General features: G+C 36.1%; 1 protein-coding gene and 1 long non-coding RNA gene across 4 annotated transcripts in view; one reads left to right on the forward strand and one right to left on the reverse strand.

Moving 5' to 3' along the window:
- The window catches only part of LOC116406769, a 79719-nt gene that overhangs the window by 35598 nt on the left and 26712 nt on the right, over positions 1-17409 (reverse strand). The window lies entirely within an intron of this gene.
- The window catches only part of nr5a1 (nuclear receptor subfamily 5 group A member 1), a 116684-nt gene that overhangs the window by 27628 nt on the left and 71647 nt on the right, over positions 1-17409 (forward strand). Inside the window, exons 1-3 of one of the 3 annotated variants that reach the window (XM_031890257.1) lie at positions 2753-2948; positions 4315-4433; positions 15460-15601. In XM_031890257.1, the coding sequence (XP_031746117.1) occupies positions 2882-2948; positions 4315-4433; positions 15460-15601 (328 nt within the window). In that variant the 5' untranslated portion in view covers positions 2753-2881. 3 annotated transcript variants of the gene reach the window in all.

Here is a 17409-nt window from a genome sequence, read left to right on the forward strand (position 1 = left end):
AGCAAGAAAGACGTGGCTTTCTGAAAGCTTCCCACAAGGTCTGTCTACTCGAGCGACCCTTTTTTTTAAAAAAAAAAAAAAATCTATTTTCAAAGCTTGTTTTGTCATATTAAAAATTCGCCATCAGTCCCAGGGCTTGAGTATTTTATATCTCATTATAGTACAGATTGTAGCTGAATAAAATTTTCCTGGCCATATTGTGTGAGAAGTGAAAGCCAGAGCAAGCAAAGAATACCAACCAACAGAAGGGCCAAGAGTTTTAAAATAAAAGATTTTCGTTTGGGCTCAATTAGATTTAAATGAATCCTAAAAGCCCCTCTGTTCTTCGACCACATATGACAGTTAAATGGCTATTTAAAGACTATACATTGTTTGTAATTGTATGCGAAAAGAAATAAAAGAACTCACATATGGTTATTTCTTTTGCACTGTATTTGGGCGTGAATAAGAGGTTTGGATCCGCCGTTTCTGCAATGGGATTTTATAGTAGTGGATTTATCATTTGGACTATTACAGTGTTTTCTTCAGACTGCAAAGAAAACGAACACGCACATAAATACAGACACACACATCATATTTATGGGAGATTATATGTGATAGATTTCGCTCTCTCTCTCTCTATATATATATATTTATAACGATTCTATTCTGTATGTGTATATGATTGTGGACATAAAGTGAGTCCGTATATATTGATTTATGGATATATAAACGCAACGATTTAATCTTGGCACCAGACTAAAACTGTATAATACCTACAAAAATAGATCTGTTATTGTGCAATATTTCTTGTGAAGCTAGTATCTGTTGTAAAATATACACCGAAAGCGTTTTAAGTCCAGTACTAATTTATCAGCTTCATAGCAAACAAAAAGTACAGAAACTAAATTAAAAAGGCTATAACGAATAACAAAGAAACCGATATCTGGGGAATGGCATGGATGTATTTAATTCAGTAACACAAACATTCATGTTTACTTCATCTTACATTTTATGTGTACACACAAACACACATATGGGGACACTCTAAAGACACTGTAAAACTTTACTATACTATACACGATAGACAGATAGATAGATAGATTGATGGATAGATAGATAGATAGATAGATGATAGATAGATAGATAGATAGATAGATAGAGATAGATATAGATAGATAGATAGATAGATAGATAGATAGATGAGATAGATAGATATAGATAGATATAGATAGATATAGATAGATAGATGATAGATAGATAGATAGATAGATAGATAGATAGATAGATAGATAGATATAGATAGATGATAGATAGATGATAGATAGATGTAGATGATAGATAGATGATAGATAGATAGATAGATAGATAGATAGATAGATAGATAGATAGATAGATAGATAGATAAATAGATAGATTAAATAGAGATAGGAGAGAGACTCAATTGTTATTTAGTGGGACAATACTGGGTATGATACAAACCTGTACCTTTGTAATGCTCTAATTGTGCTTTAGTCTGCATTTCTCATAAATGTATAAAACACCGGAGAAATATAATAATACGGATAAGCAATATATTTCATCTGTTCTTTCTACTTTGTGTAATAAAGTTACCTATCACACCCGAAACGCTTTAACGCGAACAACCTGTTTTTACAGCCGTTTAATGGAATGTTCAAGGATTTTATATATTTAGTTTTTTTTGTATGGTGCTGGATTATTTTTTTGTATTTAGAACAAATGAAAGTACTATTTGCCTGCTTTCTGAGTTTTCTGAGCTGTGAGTGCATTCAGAAAGTGAATATAGTGGGCCCCTTTCATACCTTCAAATGCAAACCCTAAAATAAAACGATGTTTAATGAAAGAAAACACAATTCTAGTCCATTGTCCAATACACAGCCATTAAAAATGTTAAAAAGGTTGTATAAAAGATTAGTAGATGTAACTGCTATTGAAAGCAGTGTCTGTCTTTCCCCTTGCTATTCTCTGGTGGTTTTGACTTTTGGAACAATGTAAAAGCCTGCTGACAGACCTGTGAAGAAGCATTCAATGCACTGAAAAGATAACAGATTCTACTACTTTGTTTGAAGGGTCAGAACCAGGAGTGCAGAGACAAAGAGAGACAGACAGATATTGCTTTCACTTGCTGTTACATTTGCAAACAAATTTGATACCAATAAAAAAAATGTAATATATGTATGTTGGTAAGTAAGATAGAATTACATTTTATTTCATTAGTCAATGTTTTTCATTTACCAGCGCCTTTAAACACAAAACCCATGTACATTTATTTATGCAGAAGAGGTGCTCTCATCATAACCTGACCCCTGTATTATTTCATCCCAGTATGTTGCACAGATTTGGCTGCATCTTTGCGTTCACTGCATCTGTTAAACTGTATTTTACAAGTAAAAACCTGGGCAGCTTAGCATTGCAAGTGCAACCACGCATAGAGCACCTTTCATACTGCTGAACATAATCAAACCTATTTTATAGGCACCAAATCAAGCGCAGATTTTGCGCTAGGAAGCTGGGAATCGAGGGTTAACCGCGGCGCAAGTCAAACTGAGTAATATAGATCGTCCCCTACTGGCCAGCATCACAGCCAATCAGCAGCCGCGCAGCAGCCTAGCCCCCTCCCTGCCCACACCCATAGGAAACCGGCTGTCACTGCTGTTTAAATGTCCCGAAGCGTGGGCGGGGCCAAGGCAAGCACTGGTTGCTGCTCATATCCATTAAACTCCTTTCCTCCAATACGGATTGAGGCAGAAGGTGTAAATAGGAAACTGAAGCCTAATACACATGGTGAACCTTGGTGTGTCTCTGGGTGTGAGAGAAGAAGGCAGCACGTTGGTTCCTTACTGCAGCCAGAGATTTGTATAACAGATTGGTCCCCCTTTATATGCTTTCCAAAGTGGAGCTGAACTGCAGAACTGGCCAAGATCATCACAACCTGCCAAATTACAGTGGTAAGGAACAGCGCCTTCTTGCTTTACTGTAGTGGACGCATTTATTATAATTATTAGCGCATACTAATTATAAATATACTCTGGTATATGACTGATTAGCTAGACACAATTGGTCATATTCATTTTGTGTTGCAATAGCAGATATGAGATACTGCATACAACCTATAGGCACCCTTCTACCCACACAGACATTTATATGCGACTGGATAATATTACGTTGGATATTATTGCTTTATTTCGAAAATGGATGCAATGCCAAACTTCTATACCAGCAGGGTGTTAATAATGAAGCACTATTTATTGTTATTTGTCTTTCCTAAAGTGGTCACAGTGGGGAATAGTCAGCACCCAGTAATTCAGGATATGGGTGGCAATTTTATCTACCTACCCTGACAAATTAAACTAATTATAGTATAACGCATATATATTATTTATATGAAATAAATAAATGTACACATGCAAGACAGATTCACTATATTGTACCGCACTCGGCCAAACTAAAATATATAATCAACTGTATGCATACAAAGATTAAATTGTTTTTTAATGGATACATTTCAAGGTTTCCATTTAGATCAACTTTCCCTTCAGGACGAATACAAAGTGTTCATTGAACATTGACTTTGCTACCATCAAATTGAAATATTTTTGCAGTTTACATTGTATCACTTAATGGATATATGTGTCCATCAGTTTGCGCTATTTGGTAAAAACTGCATTTCAGAAATTGCATTCGTCTGCGCATCTTAACGATTTAGTATTTTATCTCGGATTTTGATTTAAAGGTTAAATACGCAGATTTCAGACAGATGAAAATATACATATTACTATTATAGTTAGATATATACATTCATTTTTTTAAATTTCAACCATACTATAAATAAAAAAAATCCATATCAGACATGACGAAAATGTGCATTTCATTTAGCTTAGCATTTAACATGATTCTCCTGTGTAGATGATATAGACACACTTCTAAAATGCATTCGTCGGCGATAGTTTCGTGGAATAATTTGAATTAAGCAAGCTTTGGAATGCCAAAATGAAAATTGGGATTTTTTTTATATTAAAGAAAACGTTCTCTTTGATTTGTAAAATGTTTTAAGGACAAAAGAAGAGGTTGTTTATTATTAATCGATTGTATAATATATATTCCCATGTTTGTATGTATGTATGTATGTATGTATGTATAATACATACACACACACACACATAGTTTGCCCTGTTCCAAGCTGCACAAGTAGTGATTGACAAGGGATGTATGCCTTAGACGAATATGAGGGTGTACCCCTTTAATAAGTGATGATGCAGCAGGAGCCGGACGGACAAGCTGATGGCCCGTTGTCTCTATCTGTCGCACACACAGGGAGCCAGAGTCAGGGGATGGATTACAATTATGATGAAGATTTGGACGAGCTGTGTCCTGTGTGCGGGGACAAAGTATCCGGATATCACTATGGACTGTTGACTTGCGAGAGCTGCAAGGTAAGGGGAAAAGGGTCGCTGCGACAATAGGGATGGGTTGGCGGCCAGTCGCACCTGTACAGTTCGTTATATACTACTAATGATAAGAAATCAGGGCCTTTCTTGCTGTTGTTTTTCGGAGAACCTGTCCCGAATAATGTAAATGGCAAATTATAAAATATTTCATATATAAAAGATATATCAGATCTGAACGACATAAAGCTTATCCTATTGCCCTATGCTTGGAAGCAAGGGGCAGATTCCCTTTGTTAAGCAGGGAAAGGGCTTTACATATACAAATAAAAAATGTGATATCTCTCAGAATGTTGTGGTCTTGTGTGAAAATGGGATTTGACAACTATTAGGCAAATGTGCACACATATACTGTATATATATATATATATATATATATATATATATATATATATATATATATATATATATATATATTTATACATACACACACACATTTTTTGATGGTGTATGAAGCATTTAATACATTTTCAATAATGATTTCAATAATGATTACTTGAGTCCTTTGTTGTGCCAAACTCCTCAGGATTATTACACACCCACAGGTACATATATACATACATAATATATATATATATATATATATATATATATATATATATATATATATATATATATATATATATATATTATTTGTCAAGGCTAGGGATCAAGCCAAAACGTTTTTACTCAAATCACTTCCTTGATGTGTTTATTTGTATACAAGCAAGGATTGCACCCAGGCAAGCTTTCACCTAGATACATGAGTGCTGACCTAAATACTAACTAACTATATATATATATATTTTTTTTTTTGTTCAATTTTTTTTATGACTCTTTTCATTATACAACTCTGAATATCCCCAAAGGTGGAACTCTCCAAATACTATATCATGGGGGAGTAAGACATACTGAATGTGTTTTAATTCTGTAATCATTATTAATAATTACAGGTATGGGATTCCTTATCCAGTAAGCTCAGAAGTATGGGAAGTCTATCTTTGATATGCTGATATTTTATAGGTGTAGAGGTATGGGAACCCTTTATTAGGCAAACGCATTACCAGAAAGCTCCAAATTACGAGAAGGCCATCTCCCATAGAGTCAATTTTACGTAAATAATTCTCATTTTTAAAAAATAATTTCTTTTTTCTCTTTAAAAATTAAACAGTACCTACCTTGTACTTGATCCCAACTAATCAGCAGAAGTCCATATTGGTGGCAAAACAATCCTATTGACTTTATTTAAATGTTCATATGAATTTTAGGTTTTCTGAGCTGTGAGTGCATTCAGAAAGTGAATATAGTGGGCCCCTTTCATACCTTCAAATTTGGTGATCCAAATTACAGAAAGATCCCTTATCTGAAAAAACCCAAGCATTCCAGATAATAGATCCCATACCTGTATTTATAAAACCCTAACATATTTAGCAGCACTGTACAATAGAAGGGTGTCTACATCAATCATACAGATTATATATATATACAAATATTGACCAATACCTGGGTAAGGGGGAGCTCTGTGCATTACAGCTTACAATCTAAAAGTCTGGCAGATCTTTCTGTCGTTATGGGGCAAAAATGGACAACAGCATAATGAGCACAGAATAGCCAGGCGCAGTAGAAGGAAACACACAAGATCGGCTATTTCAAGAAAAAAAAAACATAAATTACACAAGGTCAGAACAAGTATTTGGAAATTTTTTATGGCAACTGTATGTCAGAGTATTTTTATGTGAAGGACATATTTATCAAAGGGGAGAACAGGCAGTTTGCCACAGTTCACCAGATGAGATTTTGAATGATCGTATATAAGTGAATAGAGCTTTGGAATTCTCTCCCGCTGAACGGTCTCTTCTCACTTTGGTAAACAAATAAATATACCCCAAGTGTATGTGTACATCTTGCAGATTATTTATACATACTCTGTTTACACTTACAAATCTCAACCTACACCGTATAAATCTTTCTTTTATTTAGCTCTGTCTGTGGAGCACATTTATTAATTAGCAAAAATAAAGCTTTCCGCTGTTTGGCAGAGAAGAACTCCACCTCTCCCTCTTTACTGGTATATGATTTTAGGGGCATATTTATCAAAATGTGAACATGGATTTCATATAAACACTGCTACGATCCACTGCAGAGCCAATCAGTGCAGTACTTATTTTTGTTTAATTAGAAATTCATAGAACTACATGTTTGGGCCACTTGGGTCCTTCCTCTGGTGCAATTTACAGAACAGGGACTTTAAAATCCCTTAAATCCACATATCACCCTCACACCACATCATGTGACCCACAACACCAGCTCCTTCTAGTGGCCAGGTGTGTGCACTATCCTCACAAATGGCATTACCTTGGTTAATCTACCCTATTTACTCATACAGTATCAGATTTAGTGGCAAAACTACCATACAGCAAGCCCTGTAGTCAAAGGGGGCCCAGACCACAGAGTCTGCTGTAGGCTATTTCCCCTTCCCAGCCCTCTTTGCAGATGAAACTTTGGTTACTTATGTGCGGTAGGCAGCAAATGAGCAAGTGGGTGGGTAAAGAGAGAGGGAGGGTTTGTCTTCTGTGTGCATGCTGGCCCCCCTTGAAGATCTTTTGCAGGGGGCCCAGCCAGATTAAGGAATGCCACTGATCAGATTCATACATACATTAGTAAATCTTTCACATTACAGCAATAAATGGAGGGTCCTACCATACTAGTTATCCTTTAGTAATATAGTCTATAGTGTATCAAGGTAGGCTCAAAGTCCATTTGTGAAAGAAAATAGAATAAATCAGGAAACAGAACTTTAATCATACAAATGTACAAAATCATCTAGAAAATAGAAAGAATTTCAACCTCCAAGCTTCTCAGTAGTTCTATGGTATTTAACAGTTTTGCCCATCTTGCTTTATTGCTTCAAGTAATAGCTGTTTTCTATTGCCTCCATGGATCACCACTTGAGCATGTAAGACCATTCAGCATTATGTTTAGGAGCAACTGCCTTCCTGCTGCTGTCTTTTTATTCTTAGGGTCATATGCAGAGATAGATCTTTTGTGTTCCCCAATCCTCACTCTTTCCAGTCATGAGGTTTGTCCTATATATTACACCAGAAGAAGGACTCGTGTGGTCCAAAACATGAAGTGCTATGCATCTCTAATAAAAGAAAACAAAAATTGACTGCACTGAATGGATCTCCAGTGGCCCTTTTGATGTTATTTGAGAGATTAATGTGGTAAAGTACACTGTGTGAAGAGCAAAATTATCAAGATTTAAAGGGCTTGTTTACTATTAGTGTCCAAATTTTCTAAAACCACCAACAATGCTCTAAGAAAATCCTATAAGAAAATCCATTTTTCTCGGACACACTGAGAACTTCCTACATGTTTACATCATCACGTCCAGGTTTTGCCCTTACTTTTTTCCTCTTGGACCAGTTCATTGGTTGCTTGTGCACTCTAGCCAGTTATATAAATTGAAAGGTCATTGGTTAATTTCTCCCTTGCAATGGCATAGGCAAACAGGCTAGCATAAATCTCACATACTGTTATGTTAGATTTGCAGCACTCTGTCACAAGCATAGGGCGCAGTGTCAGGCTGACTGGAGACACAGCCAATAGCCAGTACTATGCGTGGCATAATATAAGGAAGCAAAAAAGCAATTGTAGTGTTTATTGGGGTCACTGACCCCCCCCCCCAAGCACAGAGTCGGTGTAGAACTGAAGGATCAGCAGAGGGAAGATTCTGAGGTGAATATCTCTCTTTAGCTGCACATTTTTGTTATCTATTTATATGCCAAAGATTGTTCTATTGATGTGAACTGTTATGCAGAGATCTATTGATTGATATTGAATAGGAGTTCATTCTTTCATACAAATGCACAGAAAGATCCTATACAAGTTAATAGAGTTCCCCTTGTGTAACCTGTGGCAAACTTTCAACTTTTTATTTTCATCTTTTGATTAATGTACCCCGAAGTATTTATCTGCCTGTGTCTGTCTGTAAACTTCCAGAATCCATTTATCTGCTGGTCGTTTACCTTTGCTCTTCTATATATGTACATTACATAGCTACCTACATCTATTCATCAACACCTGAACCTTAGATTTTCTCATTCCTTCCATCTGCATATAGTCAAACTGCTCAGTATTTATGTACATATAGGTCTACCTCAACAGAAAATCTAAATCTAATCATGTATTTGATCTATCTGTATCCATACATAAATCTACATTTCTACTAATGACTTTCTGTTTATCCCTGATTCAGTCTAAGGGACCATGTGTTAGTTTTTATGATTTCCTCCCACACCCCAAAATAATACAGGCTCCTAATTGGCCCTAGTGTATGTGATTGTGGTAGGTTATACGCTTTACTGGTGCAGGGTCAATGTGAATGATGTAGAATCTTTGAAAAATGCTGCAGAAATGTGTCAGCGCTATATAAGAAAGTGGAAATAAATACACCTTTTTTCCCCCATGAATAAATGTGACCTGCTCTTCGTAATTCCCTTAAATATGCAGCTAAAGTTCTAAAATGTTTTTTTTTTTTAACTCAAATTAGAAAATTGATAAATTGGTCTTGCTTGTCAGTCTATCTAGCTACATATCTATCCATTCATCCATATCAATGCATGTAGGGCTGTCTGCCTAATTTTCTGTGTCCATTCCTATCTATCTATCTATCATCTATCTATATATCTATCTATCATCTATCTATACATCCATTTAAGGGGAATATTTATCAAAAGGCCATGAGAAGTCACTTTCATCCATCTAATATAGTTTATGTCAGTCTATCTACCAGGGACACTGCTGCCACGTGGAGAATTGAGAAACTCACCTCTGGTGGTAGCACCCCTAAAGTTACAAAGGCTGGCAAAAAGCCATTTCTGGTAACTTTAAGAGTGTGTTTTTTTTAGTTATTGAGCTTTTTTTTCCCCAAACTCTCCAGTTTGGAATTTTAGCAGCTATCTAGTTGCTAGGGTCTTGTTTACCTTAGCAACCAGGCAGTTGTTTGAATGAGAGACTGGAATATAAATGGGAGTGGGTCTGAATAGGAAGATAAGTAATAAAAAGTAACAATAACAATAAAACTGTAGCCTCAAAGAGCATTTGTTTTTGGCTGCTGGGGTCAGTGACCCCCATTTGAAAGCAAACGAACAAATACTAAAGACCAATTACAAAGTTGCTAGGATTAGGATATTATATAAAATACTAAAAGTTAAGAAGAGTAAGAAGAAAATTCATTGTGTTCTACAGACCTTAAGTGCTATATGTTATGCTATGACTTTTCACCCTATCTCAACTTAAATGGCTACTGCCATGGCTATATAGCAGCTTATCTATATAAATTATAGTAGTGCTTCTAATGCAAACACAACATTTTTACCAGAGCAAGATAACAATACATTATGCTTAAAACATATAACATAATTATGCTGTTCCTGTACCTTGAACTCATCTATACATCTCATGATTCCTTCCCCCCATCTATAGCTCTCAGTCCACCTAGCTATCTCCAGGTGAGCAGATCCATTTACTGGTCTACCTATAAGTCTGTATTTGTAACCCCTTATCTCTTTATACTTTTTAAATACATCTGTCAATCTGTTTCTCTATTGCATTGTCTTTCTCTGCCTAAATTGTCCATATTTTTATACTGGCTTGGCTTGTTATTGGCACGCATATCTTATTTACCAGTCTTTAACTTCTCTCTGTAAGTCCTCTCTGTACACGTGTCTTCCCCACTGATCTAATCTCAATCTGCCTGGCTTAAGGTGGCAATACACAGGCAGATTTCAGCTGCTGATTTATGGGCATTAATGACTGGCATACTCAAGGACATCTGGTCAAAAATTGTCGGAAATGCCCACCATTTTCATTAGATCATTTGGCCCTAGATGGGCATATCGGGAGAAGATTGCAACGTGTTTGACCACCTTTTATTCTGCATCTCTATAACCTTACTTTTTTCATTACTGTGTGTGTGTACAAACACATGCAGTGAAGTGGAGCCTATACATCTCTCCAATATTTACAAACTATACCATAAAAAATACTGGAACATATATTTCTCTCACTTAACCTTTGCCTTTTTGCACTCTTATTCCCTTTGACTATTTAATACTTAATTAATACAGCATGTTTATTCTTGCACTTCAATAGAAAAGCAATATACATGCACACATCTACTTCTGTGTATTACCACAAAGACCTTAATACTTGAGTGTGCTTGTACTGGTAAAGTACATTATTTCTGTTCATGGATAAAGAGAGGTGGGAAAATGGTGCAGAGCAGAGGGGTCAGTGTTCAGGAGGATTCATTATGATAACTTTTAAGAATGTGATTCATATCTGAGATTGATACAAGGCAGATCTTCCCACACTACTCCCAAGTGGATGTTTTTGTCCCAATACAAGTGATTATTGTATGCTAGACCAAGAGGTCACTCGGCTCAGTCTCATAAGTGCGTTTATCAATACATCATCCTTTATTATCATTCTGAATGGAATAGGTATATTATATGTAAATAACATTTACTGCTGTAACCTACAGTACATTAGACTTGGAGAGCACTTATCAATGCTTCTAATCTGCATTTGAGAATAGATTTTAGGCTTTAGAGCAGCTGAGAAAAATGTTTGCATTGTTATCATCATCATCTTCATGATCACCACCACCGCCGTTACTTAGAAGTACAGAGAATTTATAATAATTCACCTTAGTTCCCCTACCCTGCTGAACTCAAGGTAATTTCTCTACTGCAGGGGCCTATACACATATTATACACAATCTATAGTTCATTAGGCTCATTAGAAGCAACCAGTCCATCTATCCATAGATTCTTATCCATGAGAAACCCAGAGCACTTAGAGGAAACTCATGAAAACACATGGAAGCTTCATACTTGGAAAGTTAGGGACAAGCTTCAAGTTCAACCTTTTTGCTCATATAATTCCTATTTTGTACATCATCCAGACAAAGGTCAAAAAGGTGGGTAAGAAATCCTTCCTCATGCCAAAATAACTAGATATACCACACCGTCAGAATCACAAGTGGCAAAACATTTAATAGATGTGCCTTGTGTGGTGTGTGGTGTGTTAAGTTAAGGCAAGCATGCGCATCCACTTTTGGTTTACCAAGAAACTGTTGGGTTGCCCTCTTAGGGGGATCAATCTCTGAAAGACTTGGGGGCACATTCATCAAAGTACGGATTAAATACGATAATTTCTGATGATCGGAAATGTCACGAAAATGCTTACAAAAAAATTGTAATAGTCACGACAATATCGTAATGGCGTTTGATCCTTCTGTGCATAATTTTGGAAGCCTCCCATAAGACTCAATGGCACTCTGCAGATCCAACCTGGCCCAAGGAAAGTCACCATAACAAAGCTTTAATGAATCCAAAACTTTCGTACTCAACGTGCCAAATACAATTTTGTTGCGCAAATTGTTGGGCAAATTGTCGCAAAGTACGAATTACAAATTTTTTGTATTCGGACTCAATCGTACTCTGATAAATGTGCCCCATAGAGTGTTACTTAACATTTTCTATATTTGTGCTCTTGGCACCATACTGGCTGACAAAAGTATGATGAGTGTCAATGGGATTAACGGGTGTATGGTCCCACTTTCTAAGAATCCCTTCAACCTTTTCAGTTGCTGCTACTACTACTACTTGTTTTATCAAACCCAGGTTCAAGGTAGCAAGCAATAACTACCGAGCCACTGTTATGCTGGAATACAAATACATTCTTTCTGATACTGTGGGCTGTGGCTACTGTTTGTAGCAGCAAAACAGCACCCCTAACAAAAGTGCCAAAGGTTGTCCAGTACCTATTATTAGAGCCTGAAAATGCAGCAGGTACATAGGCAGATTGTAATTAAGCCTTTAAGAGGCTAAGCCCCCAAACCAACACCAATACGTTTCCTATAACAAACAATATATAATGCATGGAATTGGCATTTTATGTATAAATCCATGTGTGTTTTCAGAGGATCATAATATGAACATTCCAATGGACCTAGCACTGCAATTATCATTCCTTTTGTTCTGAGGACATTATACTGTACATTACATTTTTATTGCATTTAACATGTCATATGTTTTGGGGTATTATACTTGGAACTGGCTCTACATTTACCCTGCAGTATGTTCTTGGAGGCATTAGGCATGCAGTTGGCGCTGTTATGTGTTCTGGGGTACAATACCTGGCACTGGTTCTGGGACACCAGAAATAGTCTATTCTGAAATTGTTTTTAATTAGTCGCTCCTAATGGTAAAAGAAAAAAAAAAAACACTCTGTCTATGAGCAGGTATTGGCAACAAAAATGCCTCACGTGTCATGTCCTTGAAAGTATAAAACTGTGTCACTTGAATGCACTAGCTTCTTTAGATGTAAGGGGTTGCCATCCACGGGGAACTACAAGCATTTTATGACAGAAAGTTTTAGAATTTCTAGTGTTTCATCGGTCACATTAACCTTGAGGAAGGATAGGCTGTGTATAGAGACTGAAAGGCTGACTTAATTTTATGGCCTTCCAATGTCACCACCGAAAAAGTAAAAGGGAGTTTGTCAGCCATAAACTGAATACCGCTGGCAATGAAATGAGTGATTTCTATTATTATATTTCATTGCAAGTTTTGCTAAGACTGCAAAGACAACTATAATCAACTGAAAATTTCCAATAAGAAAAGGAGCAAATACATGTAGATGGGGGAGGTTTGAGGCAAATTTACTACCCATTATCCAGAAAGCTCTGAATTATAGGAGTAATAAAAGAATATCTTGTACTTTATGGTAACTAGTAATGGGCAAAATAATTTGGCAGGCATGGATTAGCGGCAAATTTCTGCATTGCGCCATTGGCGCAATTGTCGCCCGCGTCAAAAAAATTATGCACGTCATGTGACATTTTCGCTGTAAGCAAATTTTTCACAGACTGCACAGATTCGCTCATCACTAATGGTAACTAAGCTGCATAAATCCATATTTGATGTAAAAAAAATCCCATTTCATTTGTAAATATTTTTTGCAGACTTAAGGTATGATGATCCCTTATCTAAAAAAGCGCAGGCCCCAAGCTTTCGTAATGATAGATTTAATTCCTGTATTTGGCTTTTGATAAACCTTATGCGCCCATTCTGATACATTGCTAGAATTTTTTTCCCCCCAGCAAAATAAGATATTTTAAAATTACTTGTCCACTCTGGACCCTGCAGTGGGTAGAACTCACATCCGCTATATATAGCCACATTAAAGTATCATGTATGGCAATGTGGTTTTAATAGCTCCTGATCAGAGAAGATTGTCCAAATGATTGTATCACAAAAGGGGCTGAGCTTCTTACATGAACAGTATTGTTATCCAGTTGTGTTAGTGCATAATGGTGTATGGCCTGACTGACCAGGGGCATGGTATCCACTTGGCAGGGCCTACTTCAGGAGTGGGTTAATAACCCAGGCCCCCCATGTTTTCCAAGGTAAACATAAATCAATATAATATTCACAAATGCATGCAAAATACAACCTTTAACTATTTTTAGGGGTGTGTGGCATTGGCGGCCTTGAAAATTATCTTTAATTCTGATCTGACAAAGCTTTTGTTAGATTGTATGGAATTGTGTTCCCTTAAACACTGTTCTGTAAATACTGGCCATTAAAGAATACCCTTTCAAACCTACTCTTGGGGGGAAGGGTTTGCCGTGTCACATAATAGACAACGAATCCCATTGTTCGCGCGGATTATTGTTTAAAGAGCTGCTACCTGAGAGTTGCAACCATGAAACCTTCTTGACTGTAAAATAATAACTCCCCGTGCATTTTTATCCAAAGCTTCATTTTTTTTTTTTGACAATCGAAACATAATATGTCGAAAAATAATGCAATTAGGATAATGCGGGTAGGATTTCATTAAATGCAGTATGGGAACTATGTGTGAGGCAAACAAAAGGATGAACCTATTGTCAGGAAGCCTTTCGGCACAAAGCAAAAGCAAGAGGTTAACCGTGAAACATTGTGTGGGAAGTGTTATGGGAGGAAAATTACATTAGGTGAATACTGTTATTACAAAAATATACTTTTGGTTTATAAAAAAATATATATTTAATGGTTTGTTTTAGAATTTGTTAAGGTGATTTGCTTGTACCACTATATGCAACACCTTATACAACTCCAATGCACATATCTAGACAAATGAAAAACAAAATACGTTTTCATTATATATAAAGCACATTGGAACCCGTTTATTTGAATAGGAGACATAGCTGCCTATGGCAGACACCAGGCTCTTGAGAATGCTCATTTTGGGTTTCCCAGATTATCTCCTGACTGAAAGTGCCATCAGCCGAGACACCATTTCCCAAATGATATGAATGGAACTGGAACTGGAAGCTGAGCTACTAACATAGATACCATTAAACAATTATTTGTTTCACACATGGAGGCATGAAGAAACATTCAGATTTTTGTGGTTTTACAGGTTTTTAAAACTACAAATAAACCCATTTTCACTAAAACCATGAATGTCTAGTCATTTATTAAAAGATCCAAATTGAAAAAGCACAAATGAATTAAATTGTGGAAGGAAAATGAAAATAAAACAAAAACCTATTTCCTATGAATCTTCGTGGACTTACAAACGAAAAAAAAACCCCAAAACATCTAACACTGCGATTTAATTAGAGATTATTACAGTTTGCCTAGGACAACTCCCATTGACTTCTACATGTTTTGTGTTTGTGTTTTCTGTGGTTTTGATACCTAATAAATGGCAAAAAAAATGGCAAAAAAATCTAGCTAAAAGCAATATGAACGTTAGTAAATGAGCCCCTTAATATTTCAATTAGATATATAAAAAAAGGAATAATGTAGGTATAGCGGGCCTTTGGTCTCTAGAGGTTTAGTTGGTGGTTAAATATAGTGGCACGAAGATAGCCTCAGTCATGCCATTCTATTAGGAGACTGTTTTTTGGAGCCCGTAATGATTTTGCTTGCTTTTTCAGTTTTTGATCACTTTGCCTTCTTCCGTGCCATCCTAGGGTTTCTTTAAGAGAACTGTCCAGAACAACAAGCGCTATACTTGCACAGAGAACCAGAGCTGCAAAATAGACAAGACCCAAAGGAAGAGATGTCCATACTGTCGCTTTCAGAAATGTCTCAACGTAGGGATGAGACTGGAAGGTAAGTCCCTGAAAGTTTTTACTTTTTTTTTCACAGACAAGGTCAGTTTATTGAGTATTATAAACCAACACTTGTGTATATCAGTTTTAACCATAGTCGTTCTATCAGCTCAGGTGCTTACTGGGCTTGCCGAGGTACTGATCAGCAGACTTTATAAGCACAAAGTAATATCACTGGTAGGACTGGGCAAACATTTTATAAGAAAATACAACTTTGGAAGCTTGAATGTTCACTGTCAGTGGGCCCTTGTACTTCAAGGTTGGTACTATCGCCCTATGTATCCCTTCCAGTGTGAGGGTAGAGTTTCCCTTCTGATTGTTTAAAGCAAATTATTTCAAGGCCTTCTCATGCATTACAAAACAATCAATTTATTGTCAGCAATTCACAAACAATTCTGTCCTTTATTGATGCAATTTTTTTAGAAGAATTCCATTACACAACACTATATGAATACCTACACATTATATACATATCATGTATGAGTATAAACATCTTCAACATGTTCCTACAGTCAAAATCAAACATGATAATCCAAGTTACAGGACCTTGTGCCATTGTACACAAATCAGATGCACAATTACACCTTAAAAGAACAAAACGAACCTTGAAGCTGGCAATATCAGTAATTCAACATAAGCTGTTAAATGCTACCATTAGATATAGCAGCACTAGGGATGTAATTGCAATTGGAAATATGTATACAGGTATAGGACCCATTATCCAGAATGCTCGGGACCAAGGGTATTCCGGATAAGGGGTCTTTCCATAATTTGGATCTCCATACCTTAAGTCTACTAAAAAATTAATAAAACATTAATTAAACCCAATAGGATTGTTTTGCATCCAATAAGGATTATTTATATCTTAGTTGGGATAAATTACAAGGTTCTGTCTTATTTCTACATAAAAAAAGGAAATCAGTTTTAAAATTCTGAATTATTTGCTTATAATGGAGTCTATGGGAGACGGGCTTTCCGTAATTCGGAGCTTTCTGGATAACGGGTTTCCGGATAAGGGGTCCGATACCTGTATTGCATTTTTTTTCTCATGGCATGGATGTATATAAGTGTTATGGCTTCATAGCAGATTCTTGATTAAAAACAAATGAGGACAATAAGAAATGTTTACTTGTTGACCCAATGCAGTAATTTTCTAAGTGCAAAGACTGCTTTCCTGAAATCAAGTGTCTAATGTATACAAAAGACAAATTTTATGGTCACTGTTACCCAGGCATTTTACTACTTATTACATTTGCAATGTGTTTTGTGATTGCTAGATACAATTCTGCCTCACTTCTAGTCAGCCATATAGGATATGAAATTTGTCATGCAGGAGATTTTAAAAACTTGCTGGCAATATGGACACATAATAAAAACCCATACAATTGAGACTTGCCTAAACTTGCTACATTTCTATATGCAACAAGGGCTGAGATATTTACTTTTAATTGACACAGAGGATCTGTAATTTCCTGTAATTAATGTGTTGCCTTACAGGCTACAAAATAGTTTACGCAAATGATTTGACCCTAATAACTACTTCATAAACATCCCACAGGTATAGGTCGTATTATAAAGAATGCTTATGACCTGGGATTTTCCGAATAAGGGTATTTTCCCCACTAAAATAATTGGATTGCCTATATAGCAAGAGCCAAATAGCTTGCTTCTATCACTATGCTTACAGTAAGAGCAATTATTAAATACAATGTATTAATAAGGACATAACAAAATATTATGTATATATATATATATATATATATATATATATATATATACACACACGTATAGAACCTGTTATCCAGATTG

This window comes from Xenopus tropicalis, chromosome 8 (assembly GCF_000004195.4).
Source record: "Xenopus tropicalis strain Nigerian chromosome 8, UCB_Xtro_10.0, whole genome shotgun sequence".
In the NCBI taxonomy this organism is placed as follows: domain Eukaryota; kingdom Metazoa; phylum Chordata; class Amphibia; order Anura; family Pipidae; genus Xenopus; species Xenopus tropicalis.